Genomic DNA, 17,074 nt, shown 5'->3' with positions numbered 1-17,074 from the left:
CAGATGCCGGGGAGGAGAAGCCGAGCTCGAGAGTCACGGTCGCGTCTCGGAAGCTGGGCAGTAAGATGAGGCATCTCAAAGGAGAAAGCGAGAAGAGCGTCAGGAGGACAATTGGCATGACGCGAGGCTTCAGGGGGCTTGAGGCTTGGGACGTTCGATTTGGAGCTTGAGCGAAAGCGGCGTCGACGGAGGGAAGGGCTTGTCCCCAGACGGTGATGCCATCACCAAGTCACGTCCGTGTTCACGCTGAGTGAGTTGCTGTGCGGTCCGTCGATTCCAGGGTACATGTACAGCGGGCTAGGGAGGGTACAGGCTAGACCACGGAATGGGACCTCGGGGGTCGAGGATGGGGGAAATCGGGAATGGCGAGACGGGGGCTCGAATGAGCATCTGCTCATCTGACGGCTGTCGCCTTTACCATGTTGGGACGTACAATGTGGGTTGGGGGAGGGGGTTAGTACTTCGGGGAAGCGAGGACAAGAGAGGACAAGATTGGGAGTGAGAGAGGAGGCGAGAGTCAGCAGTTCGCCGCCAGGGCCGCGAGCCGATGGGCAAGGGTTGAGCAGCATGCTGTCAGTATGCTGAACCGAAAGGGTGTCTCTGTTGGTGCTGCTTCAAGTTTCGCTTGAGACTCGGACGTGTGTCTGGCGCCTGGGTGCGGCTCGGATGTGAAGGATGGGCATCGAGCATCTTCAGCGACATCGAAATTCGCCATGGACATTGCTTAGAGCGTGATCATCGGCATCAGCATGAGATTCGCACGGGAATGGCGATAAACTCAGATGCAACGCTGATCATTTCTGCCCCAGGCTTTGGCGTCTTTCTTGTGTTGCGACAAAACCGAGACCAAGAAGAAGGATGGGAAACCACAGCTCGCACCCAGAGAAGGGCATCTGGGCGCGGGGCTTCACCTAAAGCCGAAACAGACAAGACGGAGCTGGCGGCCCTGAGGCCTGGAGAAGCGATACTTCCGCCACCCATACCGGGCTGGTTAGATTAAAGGTACCTGTAGGCGTCTCTCGACTTGGGTGAGTGACCTGCCTCCACTGGGACTCGGCCCTCCACAAGACGAAGAAAGACAGAGGCTTGAGAGGCAAGCAGGGCAAGGCAAAAGGTCAGCTGTCCAGATCAAACTCATTGGCCGGAGCAGGCGGCCGGCAGCACAAGCCAGAGGGAGATCTAAACCCCTTTCTGCCATGTTCCCCCCCAACTCTTGGCCCCCATCCATGGCGTCTCGTCCACTCAGAGAGCCGTCTGTGTGAGGATTGGGGTCGCCGCACTTTATCCGGCCACGGGTTTCCGGGCCGCCGGGAAGCGCTTGCAGCAGCGGGTTTGTCGCCCGAGTCTCTGGGGTGTGGTGGTGGGCGCAAGAGTGCTGAGGGAGCAGCATGAGGGTCGGCCCCCTGGCCCCTCTTCCCCCGACGGTCGCCTCTCCCGGACTCAATCTATCCCTGCGGGACCCCAGCTGCTGTGTGATGCTGATGGGGGGGGGGGGGGTTCCTGGGTCGGCGTGTCAAGCGACTCGCGCAGCGGTAGGCGAGCGGGCCAGGCGGCCTGGACGGCTCAGCGGTGCGCTTTTTGCTGGAGCGTCTCTGCTCCATAGCATCTCTTTCTGGCCTGTTCCAGGATGAACGCCCCTAGAACTGGGCCGGCCAGGGAAAGGATGGATAGATCGAACAGAAAAGAGAGAGGGAAAAAAAATTGTGGAAACGGCTTCATGATTCTTTTTGCTCTGGCGGGTAAAAATATACTTGATAAAGGCTTCAGAGTGCCCCAGGCTTTGGCCCCCCATCCCCCCCCCCCCCCCCCTTTCTGGAAGTTCTTGTTCAAGGTTTGGTCGTTGCGACACTCGATCACGACCAGACAGACTGCGAACGAATATTGGACGACAACCTGGATCTTCGTCTTGGGTCGACTCGAGAAGCAGCAGCATCACGACAAAGTACGACACGGAGGAGGTTGTGGTTGTCGAGAACCCCAGACTGGTACACGCACAGCACCGACCCCCGCTTCCCTCGCTTCGACTGGGTTGGTCAGAGGGTGAAGTCACAGGCCACAGGCCACAGACGCAGCACACAGCATACGGCATACGGCTAGACACTCGAGGGAGAGAGGGAGAGAGAAAGAGAGAGAGAGAGAGAGAGAGAAAGAGAGAGGGAAGACGGCACAGGACAGCAGAGTTGTGGTGCCCCCACACTGACGACGGTCAACGCTCCTTTCGTTGCAAAGATTTCTTCTGTTGTTGGTCACTCGGCTTCGCTGGCGATCCGGATATTCGGGGTTGTCTTCGATCACCACCTACAGCCTGAATGAAGCCCGAATCTTTGGGGCTCACTCACCAACTCTACGATTACGACCTCCCATCAACAACTCCAACACTCTTCTCCTGTTGAGCTTGGCTTGTCCACGATAGCGAGTTTCAACAGAAAAAAAAAACAAAGCGATAGGAGAAATCGCCGGAGAATCAGACGAATCCCCGGACTATCCCATCGACTCTTCTCTGTTATACCCTACCTTACCTACCTTACTCTTCTTCTTTTCGCGCGACACTCCCCTATTGGACAGGCGACCTCTCCGATTTCTCAACCCACTCATCTGGCACCCTCCAACCATCCATCGCCCGTTCATCCCGTCGCGCATTCCCCGTTTTCCGTTCCCTTCCAGGACTAGACGCTGTGGTTCCCTCCACACCCATCGCGCCCCCCCCCCCCCTCCATCTCCCCTACAGAACCAGGATTAGGCCCAGGCTAGCCTGGACCCCCGGAAGCACGAGAGCCACAGGCCAGGACAGGCTGGCGGAGGATTAATGAAACAGGCGGCACGTGGCTGACTGTTGCTGCTGCTAGTACAGAAGTACTTGGAGTAGAAGAGGAGATCAGCGAGACAGAAAGACAGAGACTGAAGACAGACACACAGACCGACAGGAAAAAGGGCGAATCCAGAGGCCTGCCACCATGATCTTGGCCCGATGGGCCGCTGGGCCAACCGCATCGCACCCAAACCCTCCGCCGGGCGAGGGCGAAAGCGGCACAACCCAGGGCCAAAATCCCTGAGCAAGGCCCCGGACAAGGCCCCGGACAAGTCCCTGGACAAGTCCCTGGACACGGAGCAGCGCCTGGGGCAGTACCTGGAGCAGTACCTGGAGCTGGAGATGGCGCCACGACCAAAGTGGCCAAGTCGAGTCCGGGGAAGAGGACGAGGACCGGCAAGACGAGCCGCAAGTCCAAGATGAATAAGAAGACGGCGTCGTCCACCCCGCCAATGTCTTCTGCACCCGCGTCTGCCACCGCATCCGCACCCGCGTCTGCAGGCGCATCCAGGGCCACATCGCTGTCCCCAACCTTTCCCTCGCCCGTCGCCGTCACACGGCCGTCGACGAGGACGACGTCGAGAACCTCGTCCTCCTCCTCGGCGCCGACGACGAGATCGACGAGGACATCTACCGCCACCAACACAAACGCCCACGCAACCCCCACCACATCACCACCCACCACCTCGGCCGCCGCCATACATCGGCGCGCCTTTAGGAACATGGAGCCGCCCGTTGTGTCGTTCTACGGCAACGAGCCCATTCCGCTGCCGTCGCGCTTCGCCGGCGTCAAGCGGCGGCTCATCACGGGCCACGAAGCCGCCGTCGAGGCGTCTTGGCGTCGCCTGCTCGTGGCTCTCGCCCGTGAGATTGACGAGATTCAGCGCCGCGGCGCCGAGCTCATCCCGACCATTCATTTCAACGACATCAACGACCCTGTGCGTGTCGACGCCTTTGCCCACCGCCTCAAGCGCTATGGCGTCGCCGTCATCCGCGGCGTCGTGCCCGAAGACGAGGCCAAGGAGTGGGTGCAGGAGACCCGCGAGTATCTTGACACGAACCGCGAGTTCAAGCCGCCGGCTCTCCACGATCCGACCTGTATCGACCTCTTCTGGACGCCCGTCCAAGTCCGAGCGAGAGCCCATCCCAACACGCTGCGTGCCCAGCGCTTCGCCATGAGCTTCTGGGAGTCGACGGACGACCTGCACATCACGCGATGCCCCGTCAGCTACGCCGATCGTCTGCGCATTCACAACGACAAGCTCGGCGCTGTTGGCCAGCAGAACGGCAATTCGGCTGCCGACTCGCTCTCCGCGAGTGCATCGTCGACCGTCATCGCCCAGGTCGACAGCGGTTCCCTCGAGCGCTGGGAGCCTGACGGCTACGGTCGTGGCGGTACCTACGAGGCCGTCTTCCGCGGTGACTGGGAGTCCTACGACCCCTGGGATCCAGCCGGTCGCGTCGGCGCCACCACTGATCTCTACAACGGTGCCGGTGCCTGCAGTGTCTTCCGCATGTTCCAGGGTGTTCTCGCCTTGACCGACATTGAGCAGGGCATGGTGCGTGTGCTGCCTTCGCCTAAGCTTGTCGCCGCCTACTTCCTGCTGCGGCCCTTCTTCTCACCGCGCCGTCCTCCTCCTGAGCAGCCCGATGGCGGCAAAGCCGATCAGTGGGCCGCCTACCTCGATGCCGACAACTGGGCCCTCGACCCAGAACCGTCGACCATCATTCACGGCGCCGTGCCCGGCCACGCCCAACGGATCACCGAGCGCTGGCACCCCCATCTTCACATGCGCCGCAGTCTCGTCTCCCTGCCTGCCCTGCAACCCGGTGACTATGTCATCTGGCACTGCGACGAGGCGTACTCCATCATCAGCGGAGGCACCCGTCTCGGCGTGCCCCCTTCCATGCAGACAGAGTCAAACGAGCTCTCGCTGCTGACCTACATGCCCGTCTGCCCCCTGACCCAGACCAACGCCCTCTTCCTCGCGCGCCAGCGCAAGGCCTTCCAGACGGGTCAGCCGGGTCCCGACTTTGACACCCTCAGCGGCCTGGGCAGCGAGGCCTCGCACATTCAACGCCCCGACGCCGCGACCATCGAGCGCTACGGCGGCGTCGAGGGTCTGCGCGCCATGGGTCTCGCGCCCTGGGACATTGAGCCCGCCGGCGCACCGCCGCGCTCGGTGCCCGCATCGGATGCAATGGACGTCGACGGCGGCGAGCCCCCCCCAGCGTCGGCGCCGGCCGAGCAAGACGACGACGAAAACGACGCGACGCGCTCGGCGTCGAGCCACAGCGAAGCCGAGGCCGAGCTCCTGCGCCTCGCCAACATCATTCTCTTCCCGAGCCGCTATGACTTTTACATCCCCGGCGGCTCGGGTCGCAGCGGCAGCGGCGACCGCACGCCGCGGACGGGCCTCGTGTCGGCGCCCGTGCTCAACAACGGCATCACGAGCGGTGCCGTGCCCGCCTCGGCCCCGGCCGCGTCCTCGGCGCCCTCGGTGCCCAAAACCAAGGCGCCGCCGCCCAAGACGACCGTCAACGGGCCCAAGACGGCCGTCAACGGGCCCAAGACGGCCGTCCACGGCGCGGGCCCGACGGCCACGGCGGGGCCCACCTGACGGCGTTGGTTGAAGGGGCGATGGCGGCGCGGGCTCGGACGGAGGCTCACGGACGGTAGTGCTGGCGGCGACGACGACGCCACTACCGACGGTGAGTCTGCCGTCCTCGACGAGCCCGTCGCGGCCGCTGTGTCGGGGGAGCGGGACGCCGCGCCGAAGACCCTCGGGTCTGAGGCGCAGGCTGTTGCCGTGGCGGGGACCACAAAGGCGCCCGTCACTGCTTCGGTCACGGTCACTGTTACGGAAACGAGGGCTTGATTCATGTTGTAGCATGGGGCTTGTCTCTGTTAGACTTTTCTGTTGCGGGTGACTGTTGCGCGTTCTGTGGTGTGTGGGAGATTGAGAAGGTTCGCCCCTTCAACGTGACGCCAGATGGCATAGATTATGGAGTGTTAGTGGGTTGGTGGAGGCGGTGCAGACGTCAAGGATGCGACGTGCATATGAATGAACGATGGGAGCACGAGTGAAAGCACGAGTGAAAGCACGAGAGGTGGGAGAGCTTGGAGGGAGTTGATCCGATAGAGCAATTCACACGTTGCTGCTTGTGGTTCGGACATGGTCGAGTTTTGCGGTTCGCTGTCGTGTCATCGATCCAGGGCGTGCTTTCGAGCGTGCGGCGATGCTGGTGAGACGGCGACGGTGTTTGGGGGAGATGCTTGGAGGCAGTCGTATATACCTAGTTCCATCGACTGGTGTTGTTTGGCTTCATGATGCCGCGCCCTGCCAACTCACTGGAGGCGGGCTGTTGGCTTGGAGGACTTTGGGACTGCCGGGCTGCTACGCCTTGGCTTTACGTATATATTTTCTCATTCTATACAAGGCGTGAAAAGGTTCGTCGGACTTGGTCTCTTGTGTCGTTGCCGTTGTGGTGCAGTGTAATATGCACGTTCATTTAGGAGTATCGTCACCAACTCCTAATTGCGAGGTGACCTTCTGAGTGCTTATACTTGTAGTACAATCAAGCTGTTGACATATCTTTGGTTGTGTAGAACATCAAAATGCTACATGATAAATCATTCCATTCATAGCCACTGGATAAAAGGCCGCAGGCATCTTCGCGGCCTACGGTGCCCTGGATGACCATGTCTCGTATTGACAACCTACTCCCGAGGCCTCCATTCCATCTGCACGGAAGACTAAAAGCTTCCATTATCGCTCCTGGCTTCTCTGGCCGTCACCAACCCGCACCTTATCTTCCAACTTCATCCAGGAGCTCTCCTACATTATAATAGAGATTGAAAGCCCACAAGGAATTATCCACAGTCCCTCTTTTTTCTCTACTTGGATAGCAACTGTGTTTCCTGCCCTCTCTGGCATGACCGACAGCAAAGATGACGTCGAAGCCAAATCGCCCTACCCAGGAGTGAATACACCTTGGCGCTGCTGCCTTGATACTGTACAATGTCGCAGCTCCCCTAGGTAACGGCCATCAGGACGCATATAACGATCGAGGCAACACGTATGTAAAGGGATTTTTGGAGCGAGCTTAGAATGAAATGCAGGATCGACAAGGTCTTGCTCACCGCCATGCCCCCTAATAGGTACCATGGTTTCCTTGATCAGCGACAATCAAGCCAGAACCCTATTCTGTCTTAGTATCACTGTATTTCGTTATAGCTCCGGCCTCTGACGGCCTCTTCGAGAATTCTCTTACTCAGTTCAAGAAAGAAAACGTAGGCAACACGTAGTCTGTTTGGTCTATCGAGGGATGCACTACATGGTCAACCAAACACAGAACTGGCTGTCATGAACCCCTCACAATGGTGCCTGTCGCAAGAGTAGACTTCTTCATTGAAATTCTGTGATGAAAGCTCCAGGCACCAACACGTATAGTCGTTTGAGTTTGTATCGGCAGAGTCGCGAATCGCACTACCAGGCGCAGGGGTCAGGGGTCACGACCCCGGGCCCTCGACCTTGACTAGGTCATCCATCTCCCACCGAAGCCCGCCAGAACTGAATCAGAGTTCAACGACGATGTAATTAGAGAAGGGCGCATTGCGTTGTAGGGAGCATCCTAGCGTTGGGTGCTTTCCCGATGAGATCACCGAGCATTCTTTGTCGTGGTGGGGCATCAGCCGACTTCCGATCATCCGACGATTGACTAGCGAACACAGCCCTTTCGCGACAGAGCGAGGAAATGTGCGAAGATGATTGTTCCTTGCCCGGCTTAGTAATATCGGGACAGGGCAACGGCAGTTGCTCTCTGGTGGACTCATTTAAGCTCGCGATCTTGGTCCAGCCTATTCATGATTTCAACCTTCACGAAGAGAAATGTTAAAGTAGGCCTGCTGCGAGAACATCACACCATGGAAGCAGAGCTTTGTCCCTGGGAGGACACCATCATCACTGCCGCTGCATCTGGCAACACGGACGAACTGCAACGAGAACTCGACAAGGGCACAAACGCGAACGCCAGCGACCACGAATATCAACGGACGCCCCTGTACTGGGCTGTTCTCGGAGGCCATGACGCCACCGTGCAGCTGCTGCTCTCGCATGGCGCCGATTCCAACACGCCCGAACCAGCCGGCGGAAAGACGCCGTTATCGGTGGCTGTCGCCGGGACGAAAGGAGGCCACAAGTCTGTCGTGAGGCGTCTGCTAGAGGCGGGCGCCGACACAGACACGCCTGACATGAGCGGGGACACGCCTCTGATCGTAGCCGCTCGCAACGGCAAGATTGACATGATGGAACTTTTGCTGGATGGCGGAGCAGACCCGGATATTCGCGACTGGAGACGCGGGCAGACTGCGCTGTCGCTTGCGGCAGAAGCCGGTCATGATGGCATGGTCGACTTGCTGTGTCGCCACGGCGCCACGGCGAGTCTTGCGGATGACCACGGAATGACGCCGATGGCGCATGCACTGGAGAACAATCACGAGGACGTTGCTCGCAGATTGGCGGATCACGAGGCGCTTCACGATCCGCAAGTCGCAGCCCAGATTCTGTCAGACACACTGGCAGGCGTGAGAGCCAAGATAGTTGATCCCTACGGAGATCTGGGAGACGAAGTAGCCCTCACACGGGCTGCAGCCGATGGCTGTGAAGATGTTGTCAAAAGAACCCTCGAGCATGGCGTCAATGCCGATGTTACAGACGAAGATGGACGGACGCCACTTTCTCATGCAGCCGCTAACAACAATATCGAGATTGCCACACTTCTATTGGGCAAAGGCGCCAACGCCAATTCCCGAGATAATATGCAGTGGACGCCTTTGATGGCTGCGGCTGAAAGAGGGCACGAACAAGCCATTTCTCTGCTTTTGGAGAGGGGCGCAGATGTCAATGCTCGAGGTGACAACGGCATGACACCTCTCCTCCTCATAGCCATGGACGGAAACATAGAAGCCTTGACGCTGTTGCTTGATGCTGGCGGGGACCCGAGCGCCAGGGATGAGATTGACAATCTCACAATCATGGGCAGAGCAGCAGAGGATGATAACGTGGCCGTGGTTGAGCTTCTTCTCGCTCGTCAGCTATCTCCCAGGCAAGATGACAAGACCCTTCTTAATGCCTTGCATAATCGAAGCAAACTTGACAGAGTCGGTACGGATGGCTACAATTTCATCAAGACGCTTGTAGATCACGGGGCGGATGCTTACCTTGATGCCTGGGTCGACGACCGCCCACTTGTGATCGCTGCTGAGCGCGGCATCGAGGACATCGTGGCACTCCTTTTGAAGGCCGAGTTCAGCTCGGCCGCTCTCAGACAAGAGCATATCAGGAACGCCATTTGTGTTGCTGCCGAGGAGGGCGAGGAAGCGTGCCTCAACCTCCTTATGGATGAATATGTTCCTGGTGGCGAGGAAGTTAAGTCTCCATGGGAATGGGCCAAGTCATACCGCCTTGGGAGGTCCTACGAGCTCTTGAGACCTTATTTCGACCCGAACAGGGGGAACAGGCAGGAACCAGACGGCAGCGATGATGGTAAATGAACCGGTAATATTTACTCGGTTGGCAGAGCGGAATCAATCGACCATGATGGATGGTTGCCTATTTTGTAGAATGGGACGACTTCTGCGTTTCGTCACAGAGCGATGTACCAGCCTGTATGAAACCCGCAAACCAGTTGCCAGCATTTGTTGGATACGGACTGCAAGCTCTATCAATTGATGGAAAAAAATAGATAAATCTTTGGTATTCATGTTTTCAGACTCCAACTGCCAAGTCACACACGTACTGGCTTGAACCCAAAGGTTCAGTTCTTCAAAATGCCGCCCCGTTGTCTGGTATTGGTATTCGCGATCTTCCCAGGCACATCGATCCACGCTTTCGCAACAAAAGAAAAACAAAGAGACCAACAGAAAGCATGTCATCACATTTTTCAAACCCTTGGGTACTTCTCCAAGATAGCGCGGGCCGGATCCTCCCAGCCCCGTCCTGCCGCGATCTCAAGAATGTTACGGCCGCCCTCATCCTGAGCATCCATGTCGGCACCGCCGCCAAGCTCGACGAGGAGCCTCAGCACCTTGGCGTCGCCATTCTCGACAGCCTGCATCACGGCGTTCCAGCCTCGATAGATCTTGTTGACATCGGCGCCCTTGGCGAGCAGCATCTCAATAATGTCCGTATCGTCGCCACGGCACCGCCTCACAGCCTTGACGATGGGCAGGTGCTCACCGGGTGCGTTGATGTCGGCACCGCCCTCCTCGAGCAGGTAGCGCGTGATCTCCTTGTTGTCCTCGCGAATGGCCGTCGTCAGCGGCGAGAAGACGCCACCGTTGCGGTCCTCGACGCTGACGCCCGCGGCAAGCAGCAGCTTGACGCTCTCGAGCTGGTTGGCGACAACGGCACGCTCGACGAGACCCTTGAAGGCGCGCGGGTCCGAGACGGACGGCAGCAGCTTCTTGAGCATGGCCGGGTGACGCACCGCCATGCAGATGGGCCAGTCATGGCCCCGGACGCTGGGGTTGGCGCCGTGCGCGATGAGCTCGTCCACCACCTCGGGCCGGTTCTCGGCAATGGCCGTCGTCAGCGGCGTGTGGCCCTCCTCGGAACGCGCGTTGGGGTCAACACCCTGATCGAGGAGCCACTGCAGCGCCTCCATGTTGTTCGTGCGGACGGCTGTTTCGATGATGCCGCTGGGCTCGTGCAGGGTGGCGCCAGCGGCTACGAGCGGCGGCAGGAAGTGAGTGCGGAAGTGCGTGACGCACTTTGAAAGCAGGGTACTCGGACGCCAATCAGGTTGGGATCGGCCTTTGTTTGGCGAGGAGGAGCGCAAGGGATAATCGTGGCGGTTATCGCGAATGGCAGTGCACAGAGGGTGTAGATGCCGTCTTTCTTGGAGATTGGGGTCAACACCAGCGGCGGAGCAGGGAGGCGCACCGACTCGATGTTGTTAATGCTAACCGCCAGCTCCATGCTTCCAGGGGCCTTCTTGCTATCGGCCCCACGGGCGAGAAGCAGCTTGAGACATTCTGGCTGATACGATGCCGGCCAAAGCATATGCTTCGGACCCGGGAGGTTGGGGTTCGCGCCATGGTCGAGTAATGCGGTGACGAGATCGGGACGGGCAGCAAAGATGGCTTCAAAGAGCGCAGTCTTACCCTCACGGTTCTTCTCGTTGGGGTCTGAGCCGTAGTCGAGCATGAGGTCGACGAGCCTTTTGGGGGTATTCTTGCTCATGGAGATGATGAGTACTGTGTTGCCGTTGGCCATGATGTGGTTGGGGTCGCCGCCATAGGTTAAAAGAAGCTGAACAAATTCGTACTTGTGGTCAATGACTGCGGTTGCGAGCGGCGACTCCAGTCCGGGGCCGGCAGACAAGTTCGCATCGGCGCCATATTTGAGCAGCGTCCTGGCAATCTCAATAGCCGATACCTCAACAGCAGCGAAGAGGGGTGTCACACCCTCCTTGTCGGCTGTGTTGGGGTCGGCTCCGAAAAGAAGCAGTAGTCTCACGCTCTCGGCATCAAGAGCGATCACTGCATCTACGAGAATGTGAACATCAGGACCAGTCTCGGGGGAGACACCGCGGTCAAGTAGCTGCTCCACGAGTTTGTGGTTCTTTGCATGAACAGCAGCCGCCAACGCCGACTTGAGAGATGTAGTCGAAGTATTGCTATGGCGGGGTGTCCACCGAGGCATGTTCATCGGGTCAGCCTTGAGACGGATGACCTTTGTGGGTGAAGTGTTACCGGTTTCGATGCTGCGGAGGTCGTACAGGGGATCTTCATTTGAACCCACGGTGAGGGCCATGCCGCTATCATGCTGTTCGCGGCCGAGTCCGATCTGCAGGCGGCGCTCCGAGATGCGGCTGGGAGGAGCTTCGTAGTGCCCATGGTCAGAGATGGTCGCATCGTCACGACCGAGTCTGCTGGAGTAGGCGGGCCTGCTGGGCAGGTCATACTGGCCAACCTCGGAGATTGTGAGATCGTCCTGTGCAACATGTCTCCTGTCGATACCCCTGGCATCCGTTGTGCGTGCAATGCCATAGGCGGCGGCGCCGAGGTCGGAGGTGCTCTTCTGACTCCTGTTGGAGATCGAAGCACGTCGACGAGCCTCCGGTGTCAAAGATCTATCGTTCTCCGCCAGGACAAAGTCCGACGCAGAAATCTTCTCGAAAGGAGAGTGAGCGCGCAGATGAGGTGCATGTGACAGAGAGGGCAGGGCCGGTAGAGCAGGCAGAGGTGGCTGCGGTGATGGAAGCGCTTTGAGCGAATGGTTGACGGTTTGAGCTTCGAACGACTTGGCCTTGGAGATGCGGACGGTGCCAGCCCCCTGCTTGTTCTTCATGCGATCCAGAGCCTCGGCGAGGCTGGCATAGCCGCCGCCGACAGACTCATCTGTCTTGCCGTTGCCCAGAGACCACTGGAACACAAGGGCGCTCATCCTCAGGGCATCACGGATCTTGCGCAGCGACTCTCGCATCTTGCTGATCTCCTTGTCGGCGAACATCATGCGCCAGCTGCGCTGGATCTTGCCGAGACCGCCCTTCTTTTCGTATTCGAGAAACTCGAACATCATGTGGTCCAAGACCTGGAAATCGTGGTTGGTCTGGCGGAACTTGGAATCGAGCTCCTGAACCATGTCGGAAGGAAACTCTTGGTTGGTTCGACTGGCCTCAGCCAGGCCGGCCTCGATGGACCAGAGGTGACGACAAACATCGAGGAAGCTCTCAGCAAGCTCGCGGAATCCATGTGGTTGATGCTTGACAGTGGTGAGAAACTCCAGCATGCGAACAGAGATGTTGTTGCCGAGAAGGGTAGACCTCGTGCAAAGGTCAAGGACTGAGTCCTTAGGCTTGGAAGCCCTAGAGTGATCAGCCGCTACAGTAGCCATGACGGAAAGGTTCGCCACCAAGGATGCAGCTGGGGGATGTCGTAGGCGGGAAGAGACACGACGATGGAACGGCAAGGTTCCCAGAGCCGAGAAAAAACAAATCAAAGCAAAGAGAAGGAGCGTCGGAACCGTTCGATTATCCAGACACACGCGGGGGAAGAGCAGCCATGTTTTTGTTTATCAATGTTTCGCCCAGAAGAGGGCTGGCCACACAGGCTTGGGGGCTTGCCTGTTACCTGATCCTGGACCTAGCTTACTCGGGAAGGATTACTACAATACGAATCATAGTCACACCTAATGCAAGGTCTATGATGAGCTAGATGAGCCAAGCGGCGCGCTCGCCGAAAGGACATCCTCGTGCACATGTCCGGAGCCTCTCTTTCTCTCGCCCGTCTTCTCGTTGGCCAAGGCTAGTGAGGAGGCCTTTGACAGATCCCTGGCTAGTAAGATACTATTCACAGCGACAGGGGGTGGAAGAAGACGGTAGGACATGATTCCCTCGTGGCTAGCGCCAGGCACAGACCCGGAAGAAGAGGAATGCCTGGCCCTCTCAGCGTTGACACTAGGCGATCTAACAGCCTTAGACCCTGCCTGTTGGCCCACGCCATATGCCCGCTTTGACACTTGAATAGTCATGTCCTGATATACCTGGCTTGATAAGAGCCGCTAAGGGGGTCAGTCGTCGCAACTCGTCGCGTTCTTTTTTAACTTGCCAGCGGTCGGAGGACGGGCTGAAAATAAAGACCAGGCTGTCGGAACTTCGGCTCACAGGCTTGGGAGACCGCCCGTAGCACTTCCACGTGGAAGCCCACTTGGTCAAACGGCGACTGAGGGGCATCGTACGTCTGTCTCCGGCTCTGACGACTCGTAACTGCCGTGGAGGAGCCTCGAAATGTGATCGATCTGGACGTGTGACAGATGATGAGAAATTGGGCCCTCCACCCACACCAGACCGCAACCCCTCCTTGTTCTAAACGTCACATCAGAGAATCAAAAAGTACCCGTAGATCTTCCAAGGGGTCCGTGGACGTGCAGGAAATGGTCATGCCCAAGGTAACATGTATGTCGGGCTGCTGGTGGCCCTATGGCCCTGTAGGCCCAGTCGCTACAGCAGCATCAAGGAATAGCCCCTGTTCGGGAAGATTACAAAGGTTTCATTCTCGCTTAGTAGATGCACCCCAGGATCCGATGCGCATGCAGGGGTCTCAGAGTTCGTGGGAGAGAAGAACGGAGCCTTGCATCGACAATGCCCCGCTGATGAACCGCCGGAGAGAGAGAGGGGCATGTTTGCCTGCGGCTCGTAGGTGCTGGAACAGCGATCTGGTCTAGCTGAGGCGACCCTACTCTCAGCCGGGAGCTCCGTACGGTTCTAGTCGCTCGCGCCCTTTGTCGAATATAGAGCTACCTACCCCCACATGAGCCCATCACTGGTGGTTGGGACAACAAGAGGGGACACCAAACTTCCAAATCCTGCCACGGCGGCATCCACTCCCCGGGAGCTAACCTAACTCGCTGGCCTCTCCGGCTGGTCGAACGCGTTGGTGGTTGGTGATACGGGTACCAGCCAGGATGATGTGACAAAGCTGAGCTGAACAAGGCCCCCACGACTGGAGCAATTCCGAACACGTCAGATCGTGGGGCCCTCTTACGGCCGAGCTAGATCATCCCGTCTTGGGCTGGCTTGCACTAGCCACGTTGCGACCGAGTGAGCGATCTTTCAACGCCATGAAGCGGATGACCTCCGCGCTCAGATTCGACACTCTGTCAAATCAAGAGCTACAGACAAGTCAAGCAGAGACACGAACTGCGAGGGCACAAGGGGGGATCCTGAACTCAGACCCCGTTGCCGAGATTCGCGGCGTCGGAACATAGTCCTGGTGGCCCAGGCCCCTCGAAGGCCACTCCACTGATGTTCTCTCAGTGTTTGCGCCGATTGACTTTGTGGTGTTCTGCAGATGCCGGGCAATGAGCAAAGTCTGGACGCGGGCGGGTGGCGCTGTTGCGTCAACCGTGGCAATGCTGCGGGTTTCTCACGCATTGGAAGCCCACATATAGGCCCAGTGTCGGCATCTTGACAAGTTTTCGGTGAGTTGAGGGTCAGCCAAGCCCTTGCGCGAGAAGGGTTGCACATACCAAGCCAATATTGGAATTCATTACCGGATCGGGTCGTGTGGCTCATGTGGCATGTACTTTACGTAGAGTGTCAGTCGATCAAACGATAATGAACATGGATGCATCTGGTGTTTTTCTTTTCTCGCTTCGGGATTTTTTTCCCATGCTGCTTATTCGGAAGATCTGTTCATCACAAACATGACATTCGCCAGGCCCTGAACACCTCGAATTGTGGCACTTGGGCATATCTGCATGCGATCTACGATGCCCCTTCACTTGCCGTCTTCTCGCGTGAAGCCCGTTCTCGCGAACGACCGAGCACAGCGCCAATGCTACCCTCCCCCGACTCATGACCAACTGTCAATCACGGCAGCTTAGAGAATCTGGTTTAGCTCACAGCCTCCGGGCTACGGCTGGGGATGTGTGTATCTGACCGTCAGACGCCATGTAACCCCAAACGCTCGCCCATTGCAAGTTCCTTCATGCACATGCGAAGCGAACTTCGGCCCCATCATCATAGCTCCAATGGTTAACCTTGCTAGATATTAGAAATTACCATGGCAGGAAAAAAAAAATGCGGAAAGAGTCCAGCCGGCAAAAGCGAAATGCCATGACGCCGATCACTATGATGGTTTGGTGACCATGAGCTCGGCACCCACTCGCGCAGCCTCCTCGTTCAATGCTTCAATCTCGGCACCCACAAAAGGAATGCCTGTCTTCTCTCGCTCCTCTTGCGTCAGCTGCTCGATTTCGCCCGGAAAATAGATTCTCTCCACGCCAGCCGCCTTCTCAGAGCCGACGACCCGATCGTAAAGGTGCTGCATGCGGGCGCGGAAGTCCTCGAGGCTCATGAACAGGTCAGGCTTGATAGCCATGAGAAAGTGCCCAACATCAGCCGGCCTGGACGGATCGTAGGGGTTCGTGACACCGCCTGCAAATGCAGACCCTGAGAGGGCGCCCGAGAAGACGTCCATCATTATGGACAGCGCCGATCCCTTGGGCCCTCCCATCGGCAGCATGACGCCGCCAAGCGCGGCTTCGGGGTCATCCGTTGGCCTGCCCTCGGCGTCGAGCGCCCAATCGAGCGGAATCTTCTCGCCCCTGCGTTTGGCCTTGTAAATCTTGCCCCGGGCCGCCACGGACGGCGCCATGTCGAGGATGAAGGGCCTGTCGCCGCCGGGGGCGCCGCACGCGATGGGCGAGACGCCCATGAGCTTGCTGCGGCCGCCCCAGACGGGCAGCGCGGGGCTCGAGTTGGTGAAGACGAGGCTCATCATGTCGGCGTCCAGCGCCTGTTGGACGACCCAGGCGCTCATGCCAAAGTGGTTCGAGTGCGCGACGCTCGCCATGCCGATGCCATAGACCCGAGCCGACTCAATGGCCGCCGCCATGCCAGCGTGGGCCGCGACGAAACCGAAGCCGTTTTGGCCGTCCACGTGTGCCACGACAGGCGTCACTTGACACAGCTGGGGCTGCGCAGCTGGGTTGAGGACGCCCTGTCGGATGCGCTCCATGTATGATGGGATGCGGTTGATCCTGCCATGCTGTCAGCGAGGGGAGATCGTCGTCTTCAAGGGGCCCCCGGAGCGCCATGTGTCAATGGGAGCGCTTACCCATGGGTATCGACGCCTCGCAAATCCGCGGCGACGAGGTATTTGGCGACTATGGCGGCATTTTCGGCAGGCACCCCGTTTCCGCTCAGAATAGCTTCGACGAAGCGAGTGGCTTCTTTTGCTTCAACAAAGATCTTGGTGGATCCAGGGGCTTCTTCTTGGGCAGCCATGATGTCTCTGCGGATCCGCCAGTGACGGACCTTCGTTGCCGAATCGGGCAGTCGGCCGTGGTGATGTGATGAACCTGGGGGGGTTTGACCTGTCTGTGCGGGTATTGCTTGGCTCGCGCGGGGGGGGGTTGTTTGCAAGTGAGACAGGCTTGACAAGCGAAGATCGGACTGTCACTTTTATCTCCGTAGATTGAGGCGCAAGGTGGATATGTAGGAAAAGAATGGACGCGGAAGAGGGCTGTCGAAACGAGTGAGCGCTGTGAGAGAGGTCGTACCGATTCGGAAAGACGCCGTACTGTGCGGAGTGCGACCAGGCAAGACGGACACGTGCCGTTTTGACTCATGTCTCTTTGACGGAGTTTTCCCGCTTGGTTTATGTTTTTCGGAGATCCCCCGCCATGTCTCCCTTGTCTTGATCCAGCTCCATCGACATCCTGGCATCAGGTGTCAGTCTTGGATCATGGCCGG

General features: G+C 58.4%; 4 protein-coding genes across 4 annotated transcripts; 2 read left to right on the top strand and 2 right to left on the bottom strand.

Annotated features, from left to right (window-relative positions):
• Positions 1–3,228: 3,228 nt before the first annotated feature.
• Positions 3,229–5,688, top strand: VDAG_05394 (uncharacterized protein; the record flags this gene model as incomplete). The annotated part of the gene is made up of 2 exons (XM_009652289.1): positions 3,229–5,388; positions 5,446–5,688. 2 exons carry the CDS (start codon positions 3,229–3,231, stop codon positions 5,686–5,688), a joined length of 2,403 nt encoding a protein of 800 aa, XP_009650584.1.
• Positions 5,689–7,736: 2,048 nt separating this feature from the next.
• Positions 7,737–9,365, top strand: VDAG_05393 (ankyrin repeat domain-containing protein; the record flags this gene model as incomplete). Its single annotated transcript, XM_009652288.1, has 1 exon — positions 7,737–9,365. The coding sequence occupies one exon, from the start codon at positions 7,737–7,739 to the stop codon at positions 9,363–9,365; it is 1,629 nt and encodes a 542-aa protein (XP_009650583.1).
• Positions 9,366–9,754: 389 nt separating this feature from the next.
• On the bottom strand, positions 9,755–12,711 carry VDAG_05392 (ankyrin repeat and SOCS box protein; the record flags this gene model as incomplete). The annotated part of the gene is made up of 2 exons (XM_009652287.1): positions 9,755–10,539; positions 10,584–12,711. 2 exons carry the CDS (start codon positions 12,709–12,711, stop codon positions 9,755–9,757), a joined length of 2,913 nt encoding a protein of 970 aa, XP_009650582.1.
• A 2,735-nt stretch (positions 12,712–15,446) lies between these two features.
• VDAG_05391 (malate dehydrogenase) lies at positions 15,447–16,606 on the bottom strand (the record flags this gene model as incomplete). Its single annotated transcript, XM_009652286.1, has 2 exons — positions 15,447–16,359; positions 16,437–16,606. The coding sequence occupies 2 exons, from the start codon at positions 16,604–16,606 to the stop codon at positions 15,447–15,449; spliced, it is 1,083 nt and encodes a 360-aa protein (XP_009650581.1).
• Positions 16,607–17,074: the final 468 nt, after the last annotated feature.

This window comes from Verticillium dahliae, genomic scaffold (assembly GCF_000150675.1).
Source record: "Verticillium dahliae VdLs.17 supercont1.10 genomic scaffold, whole genome shotgun sequence".
NCBI classification, from domain to species: Eukaryota; Fungi; Ascomycota; class Sordariomycetes; order Glomerellales; family Plectosphaerellaceae; genus Verticillium; species Verticillium dahliae.
This window is presented reverse-complemented; position numbering and strand designations above follow the sequence as displayed.